At 39.5% G+C, this 16,311-nt stretch overlaps 2 protein-coding genes across 3 annotated transcripts; both read right to left on the reverse strand.

The window, feature by feature from the left end:
• Positions 1–2,976: 2,976 nt before the first annotated feature.
• Positions 2,977–12,476, reverse strand: LOC118431004. Of its 2 annotated transcripts, none has more exons than XM_035842054.1 (18): positions 12,273–12,476; positions 11,861–12,036; positions 11,564–11,753; positions 11,187–11,366; positions 10,601–10,799; positions 9,935–10,014; positions 9,443–9,541; positions 8,798–8,948; positions 8,447–8,589; positions 8,039–8,133; positions 7,196–7,489; positions 6,261–6,810; positions 5,818–5,986; positions 5,477–5,588; positions 5,198–5,343; positions 4,805–4,873; positions 4,040–4,142; positions 2,977–3,938 (listed from the first exon to the last, which is right to left on the reverse strand). In XM_035842054.1, exons 1-18 carry the CDS (start codon positions 12,403–12,405, stop codon positions 3,759–3,761), a joined length of 3,069 nt encoding a protein of 1,022 aa, XP_035697947.1. In that variant the 5' UTR covers positions 12,406–12,476; the 3' UTR covers positions 2,977–3,758. The 2 variants fall into 2 exon arrangements, with proteins under 2 accessions (XP_035697947.1, XP_035697946.1); XM_035842053.1 differs by having other exon boundaries at positions 4,805–4,876.
• A 27-nt stretch (positions 12,477–12,503) lies between these two features.
• Positions 12,504–16,186, reverse strand: LOC118430252. The gene is made up of 9 exons (XM_035840961.1): positions 16,139–16,186; positions 15,832–16,038; positions 15,525–15,699; positions 14,878–15,029; positions 14,290–14,611; positions 13,938–14,126; positions 13,601–13,767; positions 13,036–13,214; positions 12,504–12,726 (listed from the first exon to the last, which is right to left on the reverse strand). The coding sequence occupies exons 1-9, from the start codon at positions 16,184–16,186 to the stop codon at positions 12,582–12,584; spliced, it is 1,584 nt and encodes a 527-aa protein (XP_035696854.1). The 3' UTR covers positions 12,504–12,581.
• Positions 16,187–16,311: the final 125 nt, after the last annotated feature.

Below are 16,311 nucleotides of genomic sequence, written 5' to 3' on the forward strand. Positions count from 1 at the left end.
AGTCAGTAGGATGATGATCAGTGTGAATGTGAGTTCTGCACCAGGGTCAGGACCAGTGTGAAGTCAGTAGGAGGATGATTAGGGTAAATTTGAATTCAGCACCAGGGACAGGACCAGTGTGAAGTCAGTAGGAGATAATCAGTGTGAATGTGAGTTCAGCACCAGGGACAGGACCAGTGTGAAGTCAGTAGGAGGATAACCGGTGTGAATGTGAGTTTAGCACCAGGGAGAGGACCAGTGTGAAGTCAGTAGGAGGATAACCGGTGTGAATGTGAGTTTAGCACCAGGGACAGGACCAGTGTGAAGTCAGTAGGAGGATAATCAGTATGAATGTGAGTTCAGCACCAGGGACAGGACCAGTGTGAAGTCAGTAGGAGGATAATCAGTGTGAATGTGAGTTCTGCACCAGGGAAAGGACCAGTGTGAAGTCAGTAGGAGGATGATCAGGGTAAATTTGAATTCAGCACCAGGGACAGGACCAGTGTGAAGTCAGTAGGAGATAATCAGTGTAAATGTGAGTTCAGAACCAAGGACAGAACCAGTGTGAAGTCAGTAGGAGGATAATACGTGTAAATGTGAGTTCAGCACCAGGCAGAGGACGTGTATAGAAACCATATACAGGCAAACCTGTCTATAGCGGCCACTCAAGGGACTTGTCAAAATTGGCCACTGTAGAGAGGTGGGCACTATAGAGAATTTGCTAATTAATTGACCACAAGCAATAAGTTACACATCGTTTTAGTACCCTCTGATCTTTATTCACAGAATACAGTACTGCACATGTACTGCAATGATTTTTACATTATATGTACAGTCAAACCTGTATTAGCGGCCACCTTTGCAACCGGCCACCTGCCCATAGTGGCCACTTTTTGTCGGTCCCTTGGATTCGTAATGATTAAGAAATAGGGTACACCAATATTACGGAGGTAAATTGTGATAAAGTTACGTTCTAATACACTATCGCTTAGGTTGATTTACAGCACAAAAGCTTTCTAAATAAATTGTTACAAAGACAAAATGATATGAACTTTAGACTTGAGTGGATTTTATTCTTCCAGTTATTAAGAGATAAGTCTAAAATGACGAGACTTTTCTTGTGAGTACCACATTAGCATAATGGGCAAATCTGACGTGTGAACGAGAGCGGGAACACGGACGGCGAAGTATCAAAGGATACAAGACGAAAGATCAAAGAAATATGACGATATCATCCTCTTCAGACAATATCAACTGTATAACATTTAATAAAACCTTGTTTTACCTTTTGTTTTCTCAATACATATAAAAACCATTGCAGTACATGTACAGTACTGTATTATGTGAATAAAGATCAGTGGGTACTAAAACGATGTGTAACTTATTGCTTGTGGTCAATTAATTAGCATTCTCTATATTGGCCACCTCTCTATAGTGGCCAATTTTGACCACTCCCTTGAGTGGCCGCTATAGACAGGTTTGCCTGTATAACAAAGGCAAACAATATTACCGTCGCCATGGTAATGGTTTTTTTCATTGTCACTGTTATTCTCTCTTTATCCTATAAAGTTGACGGTAATTTAGGCTAACATCGGTACTACTTTATGTCTTAGGGTGATGAGACTTTGGCGCACTGATTAACTGAGTTTATTTATGTTCTGTATTTTGTTATGTGGCGCTGTTGAAATAAGCTTTTATAACTTGAGTGCAGCGCCACATTGTCTTTGTTATGTGTTCTTGAATAAGAAATAAAAAAGGATGGGGTTAAAATATGACTTATGCTATAGAACAAAAATCAGCAAATACGGCCGTTCGGTTTAACCTTTAATAATGTCCAAGGCACGCGGGTATGGGTCATTTAAAAAAGTATATGAAATATATTGTGATTTGTACAATGTATTTATTTTTCATATTAATGGATAACTGAAAATAAATGTAAAAAAAAGTCAGGGAAAGTATCTCTGACCAAATATGTCGTCCGCCATTCTCGACAATAGAGGTATGTATAAATTAACGCATTTCACTCGTTCTCATTGAAATCGAAATGGCATTTTTTTGGTCGAAAAATAAATCCGCTTTATTTTAAGAGAAAATACCTGGTTGTATAGGAAAATTCCTCTCTTAACCATAGCCAAAAAATGGAAACTTATTATTTTTGGTCTAATTGGTAATGTATTACAGGGCAGGTAACAAACGTTACCGGTAACGTTTATCTTCAAAAGGATTAACATTATTGGCTACATCATTTAGGCATAAGTTGACGTCCCTAGGGACATTTAAAAAGTGGGCAGCATTTTTGCATTTGGTCAGACAGAATGCTTAGAAAGCATCAAACAATGGTAACGTTTGTTACAGTCATTTCTGTACAACATTTTGTAAGCAAGGTCGGATACAAATGGCAGTCAATGACCCTTTTTTGTTTCTTTAAAAAAAAACAGAAAAAAACTGTAAGCGTCACAAAAACGGCAATTTCTAGTCTTATACGTGGATGATATAACAGTGGCAACCATCGTAGCCGTGGTGGTAACGTTTGTTACCGAATTTGGCGACAGGCATAAACCACCTCACACAGCCTCCAGTATCAGTGACGGAAGTGATCTGACGTGATAAGTCAGAGGGCCAGGCTAGCTGGTTTCATCTGCCGAACAATCATTTTGGAAACTGAATTGTTCCATTTTTGGCTACTCATCATCATTATCATCATGGCTACTACTAGAATTTTAATTCTTTGTATCTTCTCATGCGACAGTCATTTTTTAGGGGTTGAAATCCCACCCGAGGCTGTAATAACCTTCAAAGCCATGAACCAATATGAATGTTGTGGTTCATCTTTTGTAAAACATTACAGGGTTTGCGGAAAAACAAAGGGACCAGTCATGCTGTCTATAATTTACTCAATATCAAGTGAAATAAAGAATGCACACAATTCAATGTAAATACTCACAGCTTCTCCTGCCATTCCATAAAGGACAACTCAACACAAAACATTTTGCTGCAATAGCATTTTTGATTTGCTGGCAAAGCTGAAAACACACAGCTATATAGAACGACAGAAGGTTAAGTTAAGAATAGTTACTATGATTAGGCCAGACACACTTAATTTTATGAATCACATCCTCTGGAGACCCAAAATGCGACAGGCCGAAAAACATCCAGCAAAAACATGGTGCTAAATAACAAATGTAAACATCCAGTCCAATCTTTCCTAGGCTTAGTTTGTCTTATGGTCAGCTCAAGTAAGCCAGGTCCTGTAAAAGATAATCGTCGCCATGACGATGATATTTTTCCTGTCGTTCTTTTTGAAAGAGGGGACAGGACATCTATGGAGGGATCCATTCGGTCACATGTGGACATTTTAAACACCAGACCAAAAATCAACGTAAGTGAAATTTACCCATAAAATTAAGTCTGTTGTAAGTAAAGATAATTATAATGATCAATACATACAATGATTAAATTGGAATAGCTATGGAACTGCTCGTCATCTTTAAGAATTCAGAGATATTAAACCACACTTAGCAATGGGCCTAAATTCATTATGGAAATATTCCAACATGATGTGTGCTTAATTTGGTTTTGTTTCTATGTACTTTTTTCCATTTACCTTTGATAGATTTCATGTAACGATTTAACCGTACATAGTTCACCACTATAAAATGGAATTGTCTACTTTGAGGAATTCACATGAAAAGACACAAAAAAAGCTTTGCAACCTTTCTACAGTTTCACTCTAGGCTGAAGCAAATGTCTATGCCAAGTTACAATGTCGTTTCTCAGGTTCAGAGGTCAGTCGTCTTCAGAGGCATCCCTGGCAGCGGCATCATCTCAGTGACAGCCCCGTCCTGTAGGTCTTTGGGACGGTTGCGAGTCTCGGCACTGCGAGTTGGGCTCCACGTCCAGTTGAACAAGGCGGCAGCTTTACTGGCCGAAGTGTTGTCATCTCCCCAAGCACGGCGTACCTGCGAATTTGTCATGTTTTTATTTTGATTAGTGTCAGCGTCCTGACTATAAGGTCACTCTAATACATATTGACGATGGACAACACTGAGACGTCTCGTACCTTTCCCGGGGAGGCCCCATCTCTCTCCCTTCCGGTGGCACGATGTGGTTCAGGCAGCTTCAGACCCTTGACGTCATCGTCACGGACACCATTGATTGGTTTCCTGATGCAAAGGATAACCCATCAGATACAGCTCAATAAACGGACAATAAATATTTTTGTTACTAGGTGATTTAAACTTGATTCGAATTAGGTGCACAAGGAAGCTAAAAAGCCAATAATATATAATATAATCTTTCCCTACCATTATCCTTATGGCAATAGCCTCTATATATCTAAATTGATAAATAGCCAACTAAAAGTTTGCAAATGACGCTAACTACTGTAAATGCATTTAAGGTCGCGAGGATGTAATTTCGCGGTATCAGGAAAAAGAATTATCGCGGTGGTTTTAATTTCGCCGTAGCACCATGCACTGCAGTCTCCTACTGCCATACACTGCAGTGTATCAGGGAAAAGGAATTATCGCGGTGGTTTTAATTTCACGGTAGCACCATGCACTGCAGTCTCTTACCACCATGGAAAAATGTTCGCTGTGGTTTTAGGTTCGCGGTCAGCGCGAAAACCGCGAAAATTAAACCCTTGCGAAAGTCTCTGTGCAGTTAGTTAATTAGCATTCTAGCGTTGGTTCTAAAACATTTATAACAATGCAGTACTTATAGATGAAATAAGAAATCGTCGACTTTTACTATCAAATCCGCCGTGCGGTGGTACTTAAAGGATGATCCTTTTCTTTGATTTGAAATAAACGCGATCTTTACTTACACTTTAATCATTGTTGCGTCCGGCGATACCCTTGACGTCCTGAAGAATATAGAGCCTACCTTCTTGGGGCTGCTGCAGTGATTAAATTGTACAGACATTTTACCATTATTGCACAACCAACTAGCAAGCATAAAAGGAGCAGAAAATCCAAATAAGATAGCATAGACGTGGAAAAAAAGGATAAGGAAAAAGCAGATGCAGCACAAATGTGGAATGTTACATAATGCTAACGATTTTATTCTAATCAAAACATCTACCATTACCTCTACTGTGATTTTTCTCTCTCTCCTTCGCCGCTTTCTTTTTCATGAGCTCAATAAATATATGTAGCATATACACTCTCTTTATCTCTATTTCTATATTCTTATCTCCTATTTGTAAAACCAGGTATACTTTGAGATCTTCCACTTCCTCCATACGACTATAGTCAGGAGCAGCAGGAAAACAGCGGCCAGCACGATCAGGCAGATCTGCCAGGCTGTCAACTTCCCCGCGCAAGGCCAGCTGGGATTTCCGCACTCACAGACGTAACCGTTCACCTGTTGGAGATAATGATCAGCTATGTAACAAATGGCAGTGTTAATGGCCTGACAAAGGCGACAGCAGTTATAGGACGAAATATTTCCTCTAAAATTACCAGGATTTCAATCACAATTTATTTACACTTCTCACCTTGTCAACACATGTGTAGTTGCTAGGGCACGGCGCTGAAAGGCATTCGTCATAGTCAATTTCACACAGTCTGCCTGTCCATCCGGGTGCGCTCGTACAGTTACACCAGTACCTATCAGGATATATTCATCAAAGCCATAAGCATGATGAATGTAACTCTTTCTGCAACATATGTGCCCCATGGTTATGTTTCATCATCATCGGAGCTGATTTTGTCAATGTAGATAACTTCACTGATGTCTTTCGCAAAATCAAAGTAGATAAAATTTATGAAAAAAATGTCAAGAGAAGCGATAGTTGTCAGCATGGCAGCTAAGCAAACACCAACTATCAACATTTACCTTTCAAACCCCTTGGTCCTGTCCTTCGATGTGCAGTCTGGATCTGTGACGTCACCAACGCACTGTCCCCCGTGTTCACAGAGGTTCTCCAAAACGTAAAGGTCAAGGGTCACGACACGGGACAGGCCACCATGTTGATCCTTGGCGTTGATCTTGATTACATCCTTGCCTGTCAATTCAAATGTAGTGAACTTGTCACAATGCTTTCTTTAAAGAAATGAATTATGTGTAAAATTAAGGTAAAAGACTTTGAGCAATAAAAAATCTATAGCAAATATCTAATTTTTTTTTTACTTAGTTTCATCAGGTTGGTAGAATGCTTCTCTAACGAAGCTGTCTGAGAGACATCGAAACGTAAGCTATGTAAGTACCCACTGGTTGTGTAACAAGAATTCTCCTTCATCCTATTTTTGTTTACATAGAAAGCTATTGATAAACATTACCTGTGAAGTTTTCATGTGGCCTACACGTGAGTGTAGTGAATACCCAAGCCATGTCTTGTAAAGCATGGGGCGCCTGGATGTCACATGGATCCAGTTGAAGAGGTCCTGATGTACCGTTTGTGCCGCGTTCTTGGATAACCGTAAACCACGTGCTGTTGGTGCTGCAGATATTGAGACTTACGAAGTCTGCCCGCCGTTCCTGTTGCGATGTTGACATGGTACCATTACTTTCTACACTAAAGTCCAGAACTAGCAGGTCAGCGGGTTCGACATCGTACGCTCCCACGATGACCTGCAGGTCCCGGTAGTGCAGATTAGACATGCGGTTAGCCTCAACCGTCAGGTCTAACCTTTTGGTCGGTACTATCAAGGCGGGGTTATCCTCAACAAGGACAAACAGGACCGGGTCGTCATTGCGCGGCTCCACCTCCACCACCAGCTGTATGTTGATGCTGTGCGGGTTGTCTGGTAACATCTCTACAGCCGAGATGTTTATCTTGTCTGTGCCGTAACAGTCAAGACAGGGGGTGTAGTACACAACTGCGTATTCCTAAAAAGGAAATTGTACACATTTAAACTCATTAAAGAAGAAAATTTTGGATACCAAATCAAACATTGAAGAATATAATAACAAACATCAGTTTAGTTCAGTCCTCCATCTGGTGATACAATGAAGTGCTTCTAGATGACTCTGTCGCACATGGCAGACATAAGGTCCATGTCTCGGAGACCAACATGTGCTTTCTACATATGAACATAAATTTTATATATAATGCATCAAAATGCATCATATAAATGAGATCTTTGTGACGTTCTGGCATTAACATCTGTTAGCAATGCAAGGAAAATCGAATCATTTTCTCGGTATCTCAGTCACTTCAATACCTAAAAATAGGTGTAACAAATAGGGAATGTGAAGTAGTACTAGTACACACCTCATTCTCTTCAAGTCGGGCGTTTCCAAACAAAGGTGGAACGGAGATGGAGAAGGACAGGCGATCCCCATCCAGGTCAAAATATCTGATCCAAATGTCCTTTTCTTCATCTTCCTGCGCTTCCACGCGACTGTGAGATACGATGACAGGTCGGGAGTTGAAGGAGCTCTTCTCTACAGCAGCGAGTGTAAAATGGGACGGTCCTTGGAAGATTTGTTTAGAGTCTTCTACACTTTTGTGCTGTCGGGCTACAGGAGAGTCCATTTCGATGTTGTGAACATTTGTGGTGCACACCTAATACAGGCCATACAGAAAATTGTTAACACATAGTCTTAAGTAACGAGCTTCTCTCGCAATAATAATACAAAGAAGGTCAAAATGTTATCTCATTCAGTACTTAAATCAATAGTTGTGGTATGGCTGAAATGAAAGCAAAGACATGGTAATAAACCAAGAATCTACAAATAATTACGCAAGTAAATTAAAGACAGCATAGAGCAAATCAATTGTACAACGTTTAACATAATAGAACTCGAAATTATAATCAAAATGAAATAAGAAATCAGTGCATTCACCGACGTATGAAAGTATGATACGTTTATATAGATATGATACATAAGATGGAAAGATAGATATAGGTATAATAGAAATATTAGTATGCCTTTAACTCGTACCAAGTAAGGAAAAGGAATGCAGGGGACAAGCCATGGCTTAGACATAACAGTTTAGCGGGATCTTGTTGAGCTGCAGTCGAAAAGTTAATCAGCAGATAGCAACAAAACAAGGCGGTGAAGATAATGATTTAGTTGGAAATATAATCTTTAAATGAAATGAGACACAAACCTGAAAATGTGCGCATCTGTTTGGCCAATCAACAACAGTCTGTACCATCTCTCCTATGCCACAGGCCCTCTGCGCATCCTGCCACTCTTGCATTTCTGTATTTAGAAAATAGAACAAATGTTTTCTGATAAAGTCATGTAAGTAGATGTTATGTAAAACAATATCTTAAGCTGTAATGCAAGTGCGTAAAAAGGATGATAATCAGGAATTAGAGAAGGAAACACATATTGACTCTTTGCTTGCTGTAGGTAATCTAGATTTATTACACGTCTATTGCAAATAAAGAACAGTATGGCATATACTTTTAGAATATGACAGCTTGATAAACTTTCATCGTTATCACCATTTATGACCGTTATGTCACTCTTTGTGTTCCTTAGCATCCAACACTAACATATAAGAATTTACCAGAGTTCCAATAGAGAAGTCTTGGTTCCAGTCCTAGTTCTATCAGTGTCGTGTTGATAGGCAGGGTGATGTTAATGGGACCTGGTACCTCCACATTCCCCAATGTCGTCACGAAGAAATTCACGCCTAGCCAATGTTTTATTCTGTTAAAAAATAAAACATGTTGTAATGGCCAATATATCATAGCGGTTCATCTAAGTAAAGTAAAAATGGTTAAAAGGAATGAGCCAAGTCTGCAATGATTTTGCCAACTCAAACCTCAATCATCATCTCGGTATAAGATTGTTGCATTAACATATAGTCAGGCTAACCAATAGATGTTACTTCCTTAATGCAGACTGATCTTTTCACCTGTTATTTAGCCAGCGTTCCGTAAAGGTTGACGTAAAATCGGTATTAGCAACAAAGGACCTGAAGTTGACAGACGCATCGGAAGTATATTCAGCGGAAACGTCTCTTTTTGTCAATAGGCCTGCCACCAAGGTAGTTCCATTTTTCACTCCTGCAACACAGAATTATTGCTTATGATATGCACAGAGAACGTAAAAATATGCTAGTTTTATTTCAATAGCTACGATGTGAGCATGTGAACAGCTTAAAGCCAAATAATTAACAATATTCTCTAGTTTCAGAATTTTAATCAATTATAAGATGACCTTACAAACCTCTGAGTCAGTCATTGTTTAAAAGTGCTAGATAGATATTAAGATGTGGTTGTGAACACGTGTAGTTGTCAAACTACAAGTTACCAAACCTCACATTGTATACGCTTTACAATATATTACCATAATGCAATATATCAATTAAGACGCCAAAATAAAATTACCGATGTTTTTTTTACTAAGTTTTCATTCTATGTAACTGTTGATTTGCCCTATCGTCTAGATAGTTAAACTAGCAATATTGTAGAAAGACTCCAAGGCTAGGATACACACTTACCGATGAATGGAATTTTACATCGAATTCGAAAGCGGGAAAATCAAATATGTCCCCAACCTTCTTTTGTCCTTATGGCGATGGTTTCAGATGTTGGCATGTTCAGCATGATTTTTGCACTTTCGCCATGACGGGAGGTTCCAGCTTGATCAGACGGTCCTGTCAGGTAAATGAAAAAAAAAAAAAAGAATTAATCCTAAGTTAATTTTGTTAGTGTAACAACCAAATAAACATATATTGTTAAATCATCATTATCACATAATTATATATTATTTGTCAGCTATTGGTTGGGACGACTTTAGTCTAGTTAGGCACACAGGGCTGCAAATTTCATTTACGATTTAACGTGGTCGAGAACCTCTTTGTACACAAGACCCTTTGTTTTGCGTCCTCTCAGAAATACGTGTGTAGCCCTAAGCTAGATGCCCTAAGCATGACTAAAAAGGTTTTCCTGGTAACCAACTATGTTGAATCAATTAAACTTTTGGCCTATTTGCCTACTATTATTGTATCAAGTTTGAAGGATGAAAGAAGTGTAATACAGAAACTTACGGATGTAGATGATTTTTTTGGCTTTGACATCTGTGCACTGGTGGGCACCGTTACACACACGGAGAGTAGGGAACAGCGTTCTAAAGGGTAAGACAGTGTGGAATGAAATGTTGCACCAGATAGACATGGAGAGGAGCTTTGTACTTGCAAGCGTAGTTTTACATTTTAAAAGTTCATTAGACTTCTTTAGAGAAATACTCAAAAGAACTAGAATATCACTTACTGTATCATTAATACGCCATTGATTTGTATAAATTCGTGTATTCAAATAGATGTATGAAGCATAGCAGTTTTCTCTAAAGTGTCTATAGATGCGTCATACCGGTAAGAATACAGGCCATAAATTCGACATATTAATTTTATCATTACAGCTTATCTATATTGATAATAACCATACACATGTATGTATGTATGAAGTAACCATACATTAATACTATAGCATGCACGGATCAAATATCCAAAAACCATCGCCGCCTTCTTAAGTTAAACAAGATCACGTGTTACTAAGATCACGTGCGAGGTTACGTTTTGAAGTGATTGTTTATCTGTATTGATCCTAAAGAAGGCAACAGTGATTGTTGAAATTTGATGCGAACATACTTTTGTGTTGGATGACAGTTTAGCTTTGTACTGAAATTGGGCAGAGTTACTCTCACGTATGCGTACCTCCCAGGCTCCATGTGGAAGTCACTTGAATCTGCCTCTTCCTCTGGACTATCCCGTTGCAAGTCAGAAACGTTAGAAACCTTCCCATGTGTTTGAATGGTTCCATTTACAATGATCACGGACCCAGAACCACCGCCTCCGACCCGGGTCAGTGGAAGGACGTCATTCATTCCATTAGCGTCACTGCTCAAACTGAAAACTAAGTTGAAGAAAATGCATTTTTTCGAGGAGCATATTGACATTATGCTAAGCAGATAACGTTGAACTAATGCTTCTAACATGTGACTGCTTTTACAATATAATACTACATAATGAGATGTTTTGTTTAACAATATGAGTTATACACTGTTGGTAGCCGCGTTTTTTTCAAAATTGAAGAAATTAGTAGTGTTTAAAAACACTACTAACCTTTTGTGGTCACTGGTAAAGTATGTGTATATGAATATAATATATTGTAGCCCAAAGTTCCATAGTCTGTATGCTTTTGATGTTCTCTATGTAAATAATTATGCAGAATGTTACTTTGTAGTATCCTTTTCAAATTAAAAAAAAAGTACACTTAATTCTTATAGCGATAATTACTTACAGGTTGCTGTGATGCCTTCCTCTTCCCGTGGAGTTCCCCAGGACAATCCTGCATAGCTGAGGTCAGTGATCATGACCGTGTCATCAATATGCACATCTTCTGGTAGGGGAACTTCCTCGCCAAACGGAACCGTCGTGTTTGTGTGAGCAACGTCTGGATTTCCAAAGAGGACTGTTACACCTAAAGAATCAAGGAAGAAAAGCGATTACATAAGTGATTACTATAAGACTATAAGTGCTATATTGGCTAATAAGCTTGTACAAACGATGCATATTTTCTCAAGATGCTGACGATAAGCAAAACATTAATTAAAGTCCATTCTATCATGACAAATATCTACAAACCTTGCACAAAGCTTGTATAGGATTTTGAATCACCTGATGTCATTACTGTAGATTGTAATCCTGCCCCGTTCACAGCCCTTAGAGTGACGTAATATGTGGATCCGTGAAGTAGGTGTCCTTCAAGGTCAGAGTTCACTGCTAGGACCTTTAGTCCATTTGACCTAAAAGGCTGTACGTCTGTTCCCCCTGGAGACGTTCCTATTGCCCAAAAGTACTCCACCACCTGCAACAGACACAAGCTTTTAATATTTCTTATCATTAATTTGCAACCATTTTTTTCATGCCCTAAAACTTTTCGAAAGAGCACGGTTGTGTTATCAGATCACCTACCTGGCTTTCTCTATCGAAAGCCCTGTACCTAACAGCGATGGTACTGTTGCTTCCTTGGAAGTCGCTTATCTCCTCATCATCCCACGACATGTCCACATGGTAAATCTTCTGTATGTCCGGGGGTGTCACGTCTATGTTCACGCCATTAGAGGACGACATAACCACACGACCTGATCCTGTTGATTATAGAGAAACTCGATTAGCAACGTATATTTTGTTTTTACAAAATATATATAATGCACAATGCGACTAAGCATATGATGATCATGGATCAAGAATATGTCAAACATATGAAGAAAACCCGTACAATTTATGCTTATTGGAATGATAGATGCAGTATATCTTTCTTTTTGTATATCTTATTCGAGGCAAACATATGAAAACCTAATACAGGCTGGCTTCATGAACATACCTGACACGGCTTTCACTGTGATGTAGTAGACCGCAGCACCGTCTGTAACGTTTATATCATCCAGCTGCTTGAAGCTGACATTAGGACTGAGTGTCAGGTTGTCTATCCTGACATGGAAGGCTGAAGTGTCCATGCTCGAACAGTCCGGGTCACAGTCGAACTTGTCACATGGCTTCAGACAAGGCACGCAAGGACGGGCGACCTGATGATAAAAGTAATGGTTTTTGATACGTCATTACTAAAATGAACGCGCTTTCTAATTCTAATTTAAGCGTGTTATGACGTACAGAATGGAATTTCAAAACAATTTTAGATCTGACTGACTTCACGAAAAGGAGCGACATCATCCTTCAGCTTCTCGGTCCCCACCCCTGCGTAGAACACGGAGACACTGTTGTCCCCGGGACGGAATGGGTCTCCATAGCGGCACAGGTTGTCTGCGCTCGGTGGTAACCTGCGAAACATTAGTGTATTTTCTTTATCGGTACCATTGCGGAAAATTTCTAAGGCAGGGGCGCATTATGTCTGTCTTTCGATTGAAAACAAAGACAACCTGGTTTTGTACCAAGAAATAAACTGATTTCATACATTTTAAGGCATAATTTATCAAATTAATTTTGTAATTTGTAATTTTCCTTTGTCCTTTCACTGCCCCCAATCCAATAATGGATCATCCTACGAACATGCATATAAAAGATTTTATTCAATGTTGCCCTGTATGATATAAGTACGTTTTCAAAAGACGGATTCAAATTTCTCTAACCTCAGGTGTCTGAAAAACGCCGTAGCTTCAGGACTACTGAATACGTCTTGCACGTCAGGTACGAAGTCGTCCCGGTTCCAGACGGCCAGGGTGAGCCGGGCTTGGTCACTGAAAACTGGGATGCCGCTCATGATGGCCTGAGATCTGCCATCTATTATTAGTTCCAGGTTCCAATCCTCCTACATAGAAAAAAATGGTTTAAGGGATTATATGTAAGGTAAATATTAAAGATTGTAGCTGTCTTTACGAAACAAATTACTCACCTGGATCTCAGCGGCGCCTAAAGACTAGTTCTTAGAGCACATGAGACCTAAGTTAGCCTCGTTGGAGGTGTCGGAGCACATTGATACAAAACCTCCGGGATATTTCATCACCTTGGACAACGCACAGTTATTGAACATTTTGTGTTGAAAGACAGCTAAAAACCTCAATATATACCATCACAAATTAGCTTCCATACTAACGTACGATACATATGTAGTTAATAAACGGTTTAAGATATATCACGGACACCTTGTTTAAAGAAAATCAGTGTATCCAAATTTGTATTTGAAAAAATGTTTACCCCCACAGCAAATGTCCTCTCTATAGTAATCTTCAACTCATAAGTGTGCCATCCGACTGTTGGGTCGAAGTCTAGAGTGATCATCTCTTCAACTGGCTCAACTGTATCGTTCTCAAATCGGCACCACAACAAGGCATAATTCCCCTCCAAATCTCTAGTCACAACATCTACAAAGTACAAAGAGTAAGGGATGTGAAAGCTATTAAAATTAAAGATATGTGTAAATTTAATTAGTGAATTGAAACAAAGAGTAAAAAAATGCGTGTCAACTGTAAAAGACATAAATAAACCCTGTACAAACTTATTGTAAATGTATAAAGTGAAAGATTTTTGTTACGTGGGTGAATTTGAAATCCACATCCTCTATATGGCACTTTTGTATCAGTGTGGCCACCAGAAGGTACGTTATCTTCAACAACCGACTCGTATTCCGTTGTAGTCATTGAGTGTGCAGACACAGGAGTGGCTGAACTGTCGAGTTGATATTCAGCGCAGTTGCACAGGCATCCATCTTGTCCATCAGGAGCTAATATAAAGTAAATGGTTATCATCGTTTCAACTTTGTCATTATATTTTGTCATCCTCTAAAGCCATGTTACAAAAAGAAAACAATAATTACCCTACGTATAAAGACAATATGAACATTAAACATAGAAAGGAATAGATATCACATTTGTGTATAGACTTACCTGTGGTTGAGTTTGTTAGTCCTGTGTTATTTGCTGACCTTCCTGTGTTGTTTCTAAGACAACATGTACAATCTTCAGGTCCAGCTTCTTCCCGAGCCCACTGCTCTACTGGCGCCTCCAAGTCTCCCACCACACCTGCCGGGCCGTCCCAGAACACAACACTGGTGACGGCTTTGATGTCGCCGCTCGCAGCGATCATGTCGAACCTGTAGGAGCCGCCTCCCTGCATGTCTGCCCGGGTGGAGTACGCACCTGAGTACATCCGTGTCTGTTGTATGTCTCTAGACATGGTGATGGACAAGCCGTCTTCACCAAATGTCACCTTAGGTTTCAAAAAATGTAGAATGTCTGTTGTATGTCTCTAGACATGGTGATGGACAAGCCGTCTTCACCAAATGTCACCTTAGGTTTCAAAAAATGTAGAAAAAGAGCAATAAAGGATGGAAAAGGAACGATGAAAAAAGAACAATTCAGATCACATATGGGATGATTATTGCAGCTGACTCAGGATAGAGTATCTCTTTCGCTATCTGAATTCCTCTCCGTTATTTTCTAATTATATGATATGCGTCTCAAAATCAACCGCACCTCATCTGGAGTGAACAATATCCTGTGGTCACTAAGTAGACCATAAACAGAGTCTGAGGAGACAGAACTCCATCCAGCTTCCTCGCTCTCCATGAGGTACTGACGGGAAGGACACTTATCACCATCATGGGTGGGCAGGTAGATGAACGTTCCTTGGGTCGAGAGGATAAAATGTATCAATACGAAACTTCATTAATGCCAATATATTGAAATAGGCACACTAATATTTTATGTTGGTATTGATATAACAATAAAATGGAGCTGAACATATCTATACGTCATTTAATTTAAGCTTTAGACAAGATCGCACGTAAAAGACGTATTCAAAAACAGGTGTACCAATGGCAAAACACTAAATTGAATTAAGGCTTTTTTGACAAACAGAGAGAAGAAGCAAGTAGAAGTCTAGGCCTAAGGCCTCCGCTGCAGTTAAGAGCAGCATCGGGAGTTCCACAATAAACCGTCCCGGGCACATTGCTATATCTCTCCTTCACATAAACGATTTGCCAGATAAGCTCGATTCAAATGTGAGTTTATTTGGCAATAATTTCTTGTTACAATTCAATATAAACAACCCAGAATAATGGCAAAGAAAATGGCTTACGTAAATTATAAAATCATGAATAGGAATTCTTCTTCTTTCTCACCTTCCATGGTGGTTGTTGAACTTTGATGAGTGACGTCACTGCTGAAGTCCCGCCCATCTTTAACCGTTCCACCAATCGGATCCTCCAGATCCAGCAGGACGGGTGGGGACTCCGTTATGATTGACAGACCTGCCTTGTTGAAGGTGCGCAGCCTCACAAAGCACGGAATACCGGGCTTGGTAAAAAAAATGTATAAACAGTCGTGATGCTAAGTGAGTATTTAAAACAATAAACAGCCATGAACCCATGACAGAAAACAATAAGGTAAAACCTATCTGCATATGTAAAAGCTATAGATATTGCCTACCTCAAGCGTGATGTCTGTCATCGTGTATTTTGTGTCATTGAAAATAACAGGTACAAACTCCGTTTCTTGGAACCGTTCATCAGAGTCCTCTGTACAGGCTGTCCCTGAGAACACGGCGATCTCGTAATGACCAATGCCGCTCTCAGGATCAGAAAAGTCAGCCCAGGAAACATGCAGCTCATCCGTTCTGCTTGAGTAGGAGACAGACTGTGAAATAAGGAAAATACAAACAAATTAATCCTTTGACAGAATGGAAAATGAGGATATTTGTAAATACAGTAGTTTGCAGATCACAACGTTTCCCCACCAACATAACATAATCGTTACAGCGAATTAGTATAATGTACAGCGTCATGCTTTGTATTCACTAGCGTTTCAACGCAACGTGTCATGCTTCCAACTATTGGGGGTAAATGTTATCTATATTACGTTTACACGTAAATGATAATTTGTATACCGACTTTCTTAGTTACCTACTTT

The sequence above is a fragment of the Branchiostoma floridae genome, chromosome 14, assembly GCF_000003815.2.
Source record: "Branchiostoma floridae strain S238N-H82 chromosome 14, Bfl_VNyyK, whole genome shotgun sequence".
NCBI classification, from domain to species: domain Eukaryota; kingdom Metazoa; phylum Chordata; class Leptocardii; order Amphioxiformes; family Branchiostomatidae; genus Branchiostoma; species Branchiostoma floridae.

Bases quoted from the DNA above. Each gene is read 5' to 3' on its own strand.
- LOC118431004 (XM_035842053.1), bottom strand. From the start codon at position 12,405: ATGGACACTTCAGCCTTCCATGTCAGGATAGACAACCTGACACTCAGT. The intron at 11,367-11,563 runs GTGATTCAAAAT...TTGATTCTTTAG, and splicing joins ATCTACAGTAATGACATCAG to GTGTAACAGTCCTCTTTGGA. The intron at 3,939-4,039 runs GTACGAGACGTC...ACAAATTCGCAG, and splicing joins ATGGGGCCTCCCCGGGAAAG to GTACGCCGTGCTTGGGGAGA.
- LOC118430252 (XM_035840961.1), bottom strand. From the start codon at position 16,186: ATGACGCTGTACATTATACTAATTCGCTGTAACGATTATGTTATGTTG. The intron at 14,612-14,877 runs GTGCGGTTGATT...TTGAAACCTAAG, and splicing joins TATTGTTCACTCCAGATGAG to GTGACATTTGGTGAAGACGG. The intron at 13,768-13,937 runs GTAACAAAAATC...TGTACTTTGTAG, and splicing joins TGGATTTCAAATTCACCCAC to ATGTTGTGACTAGAGATTTG.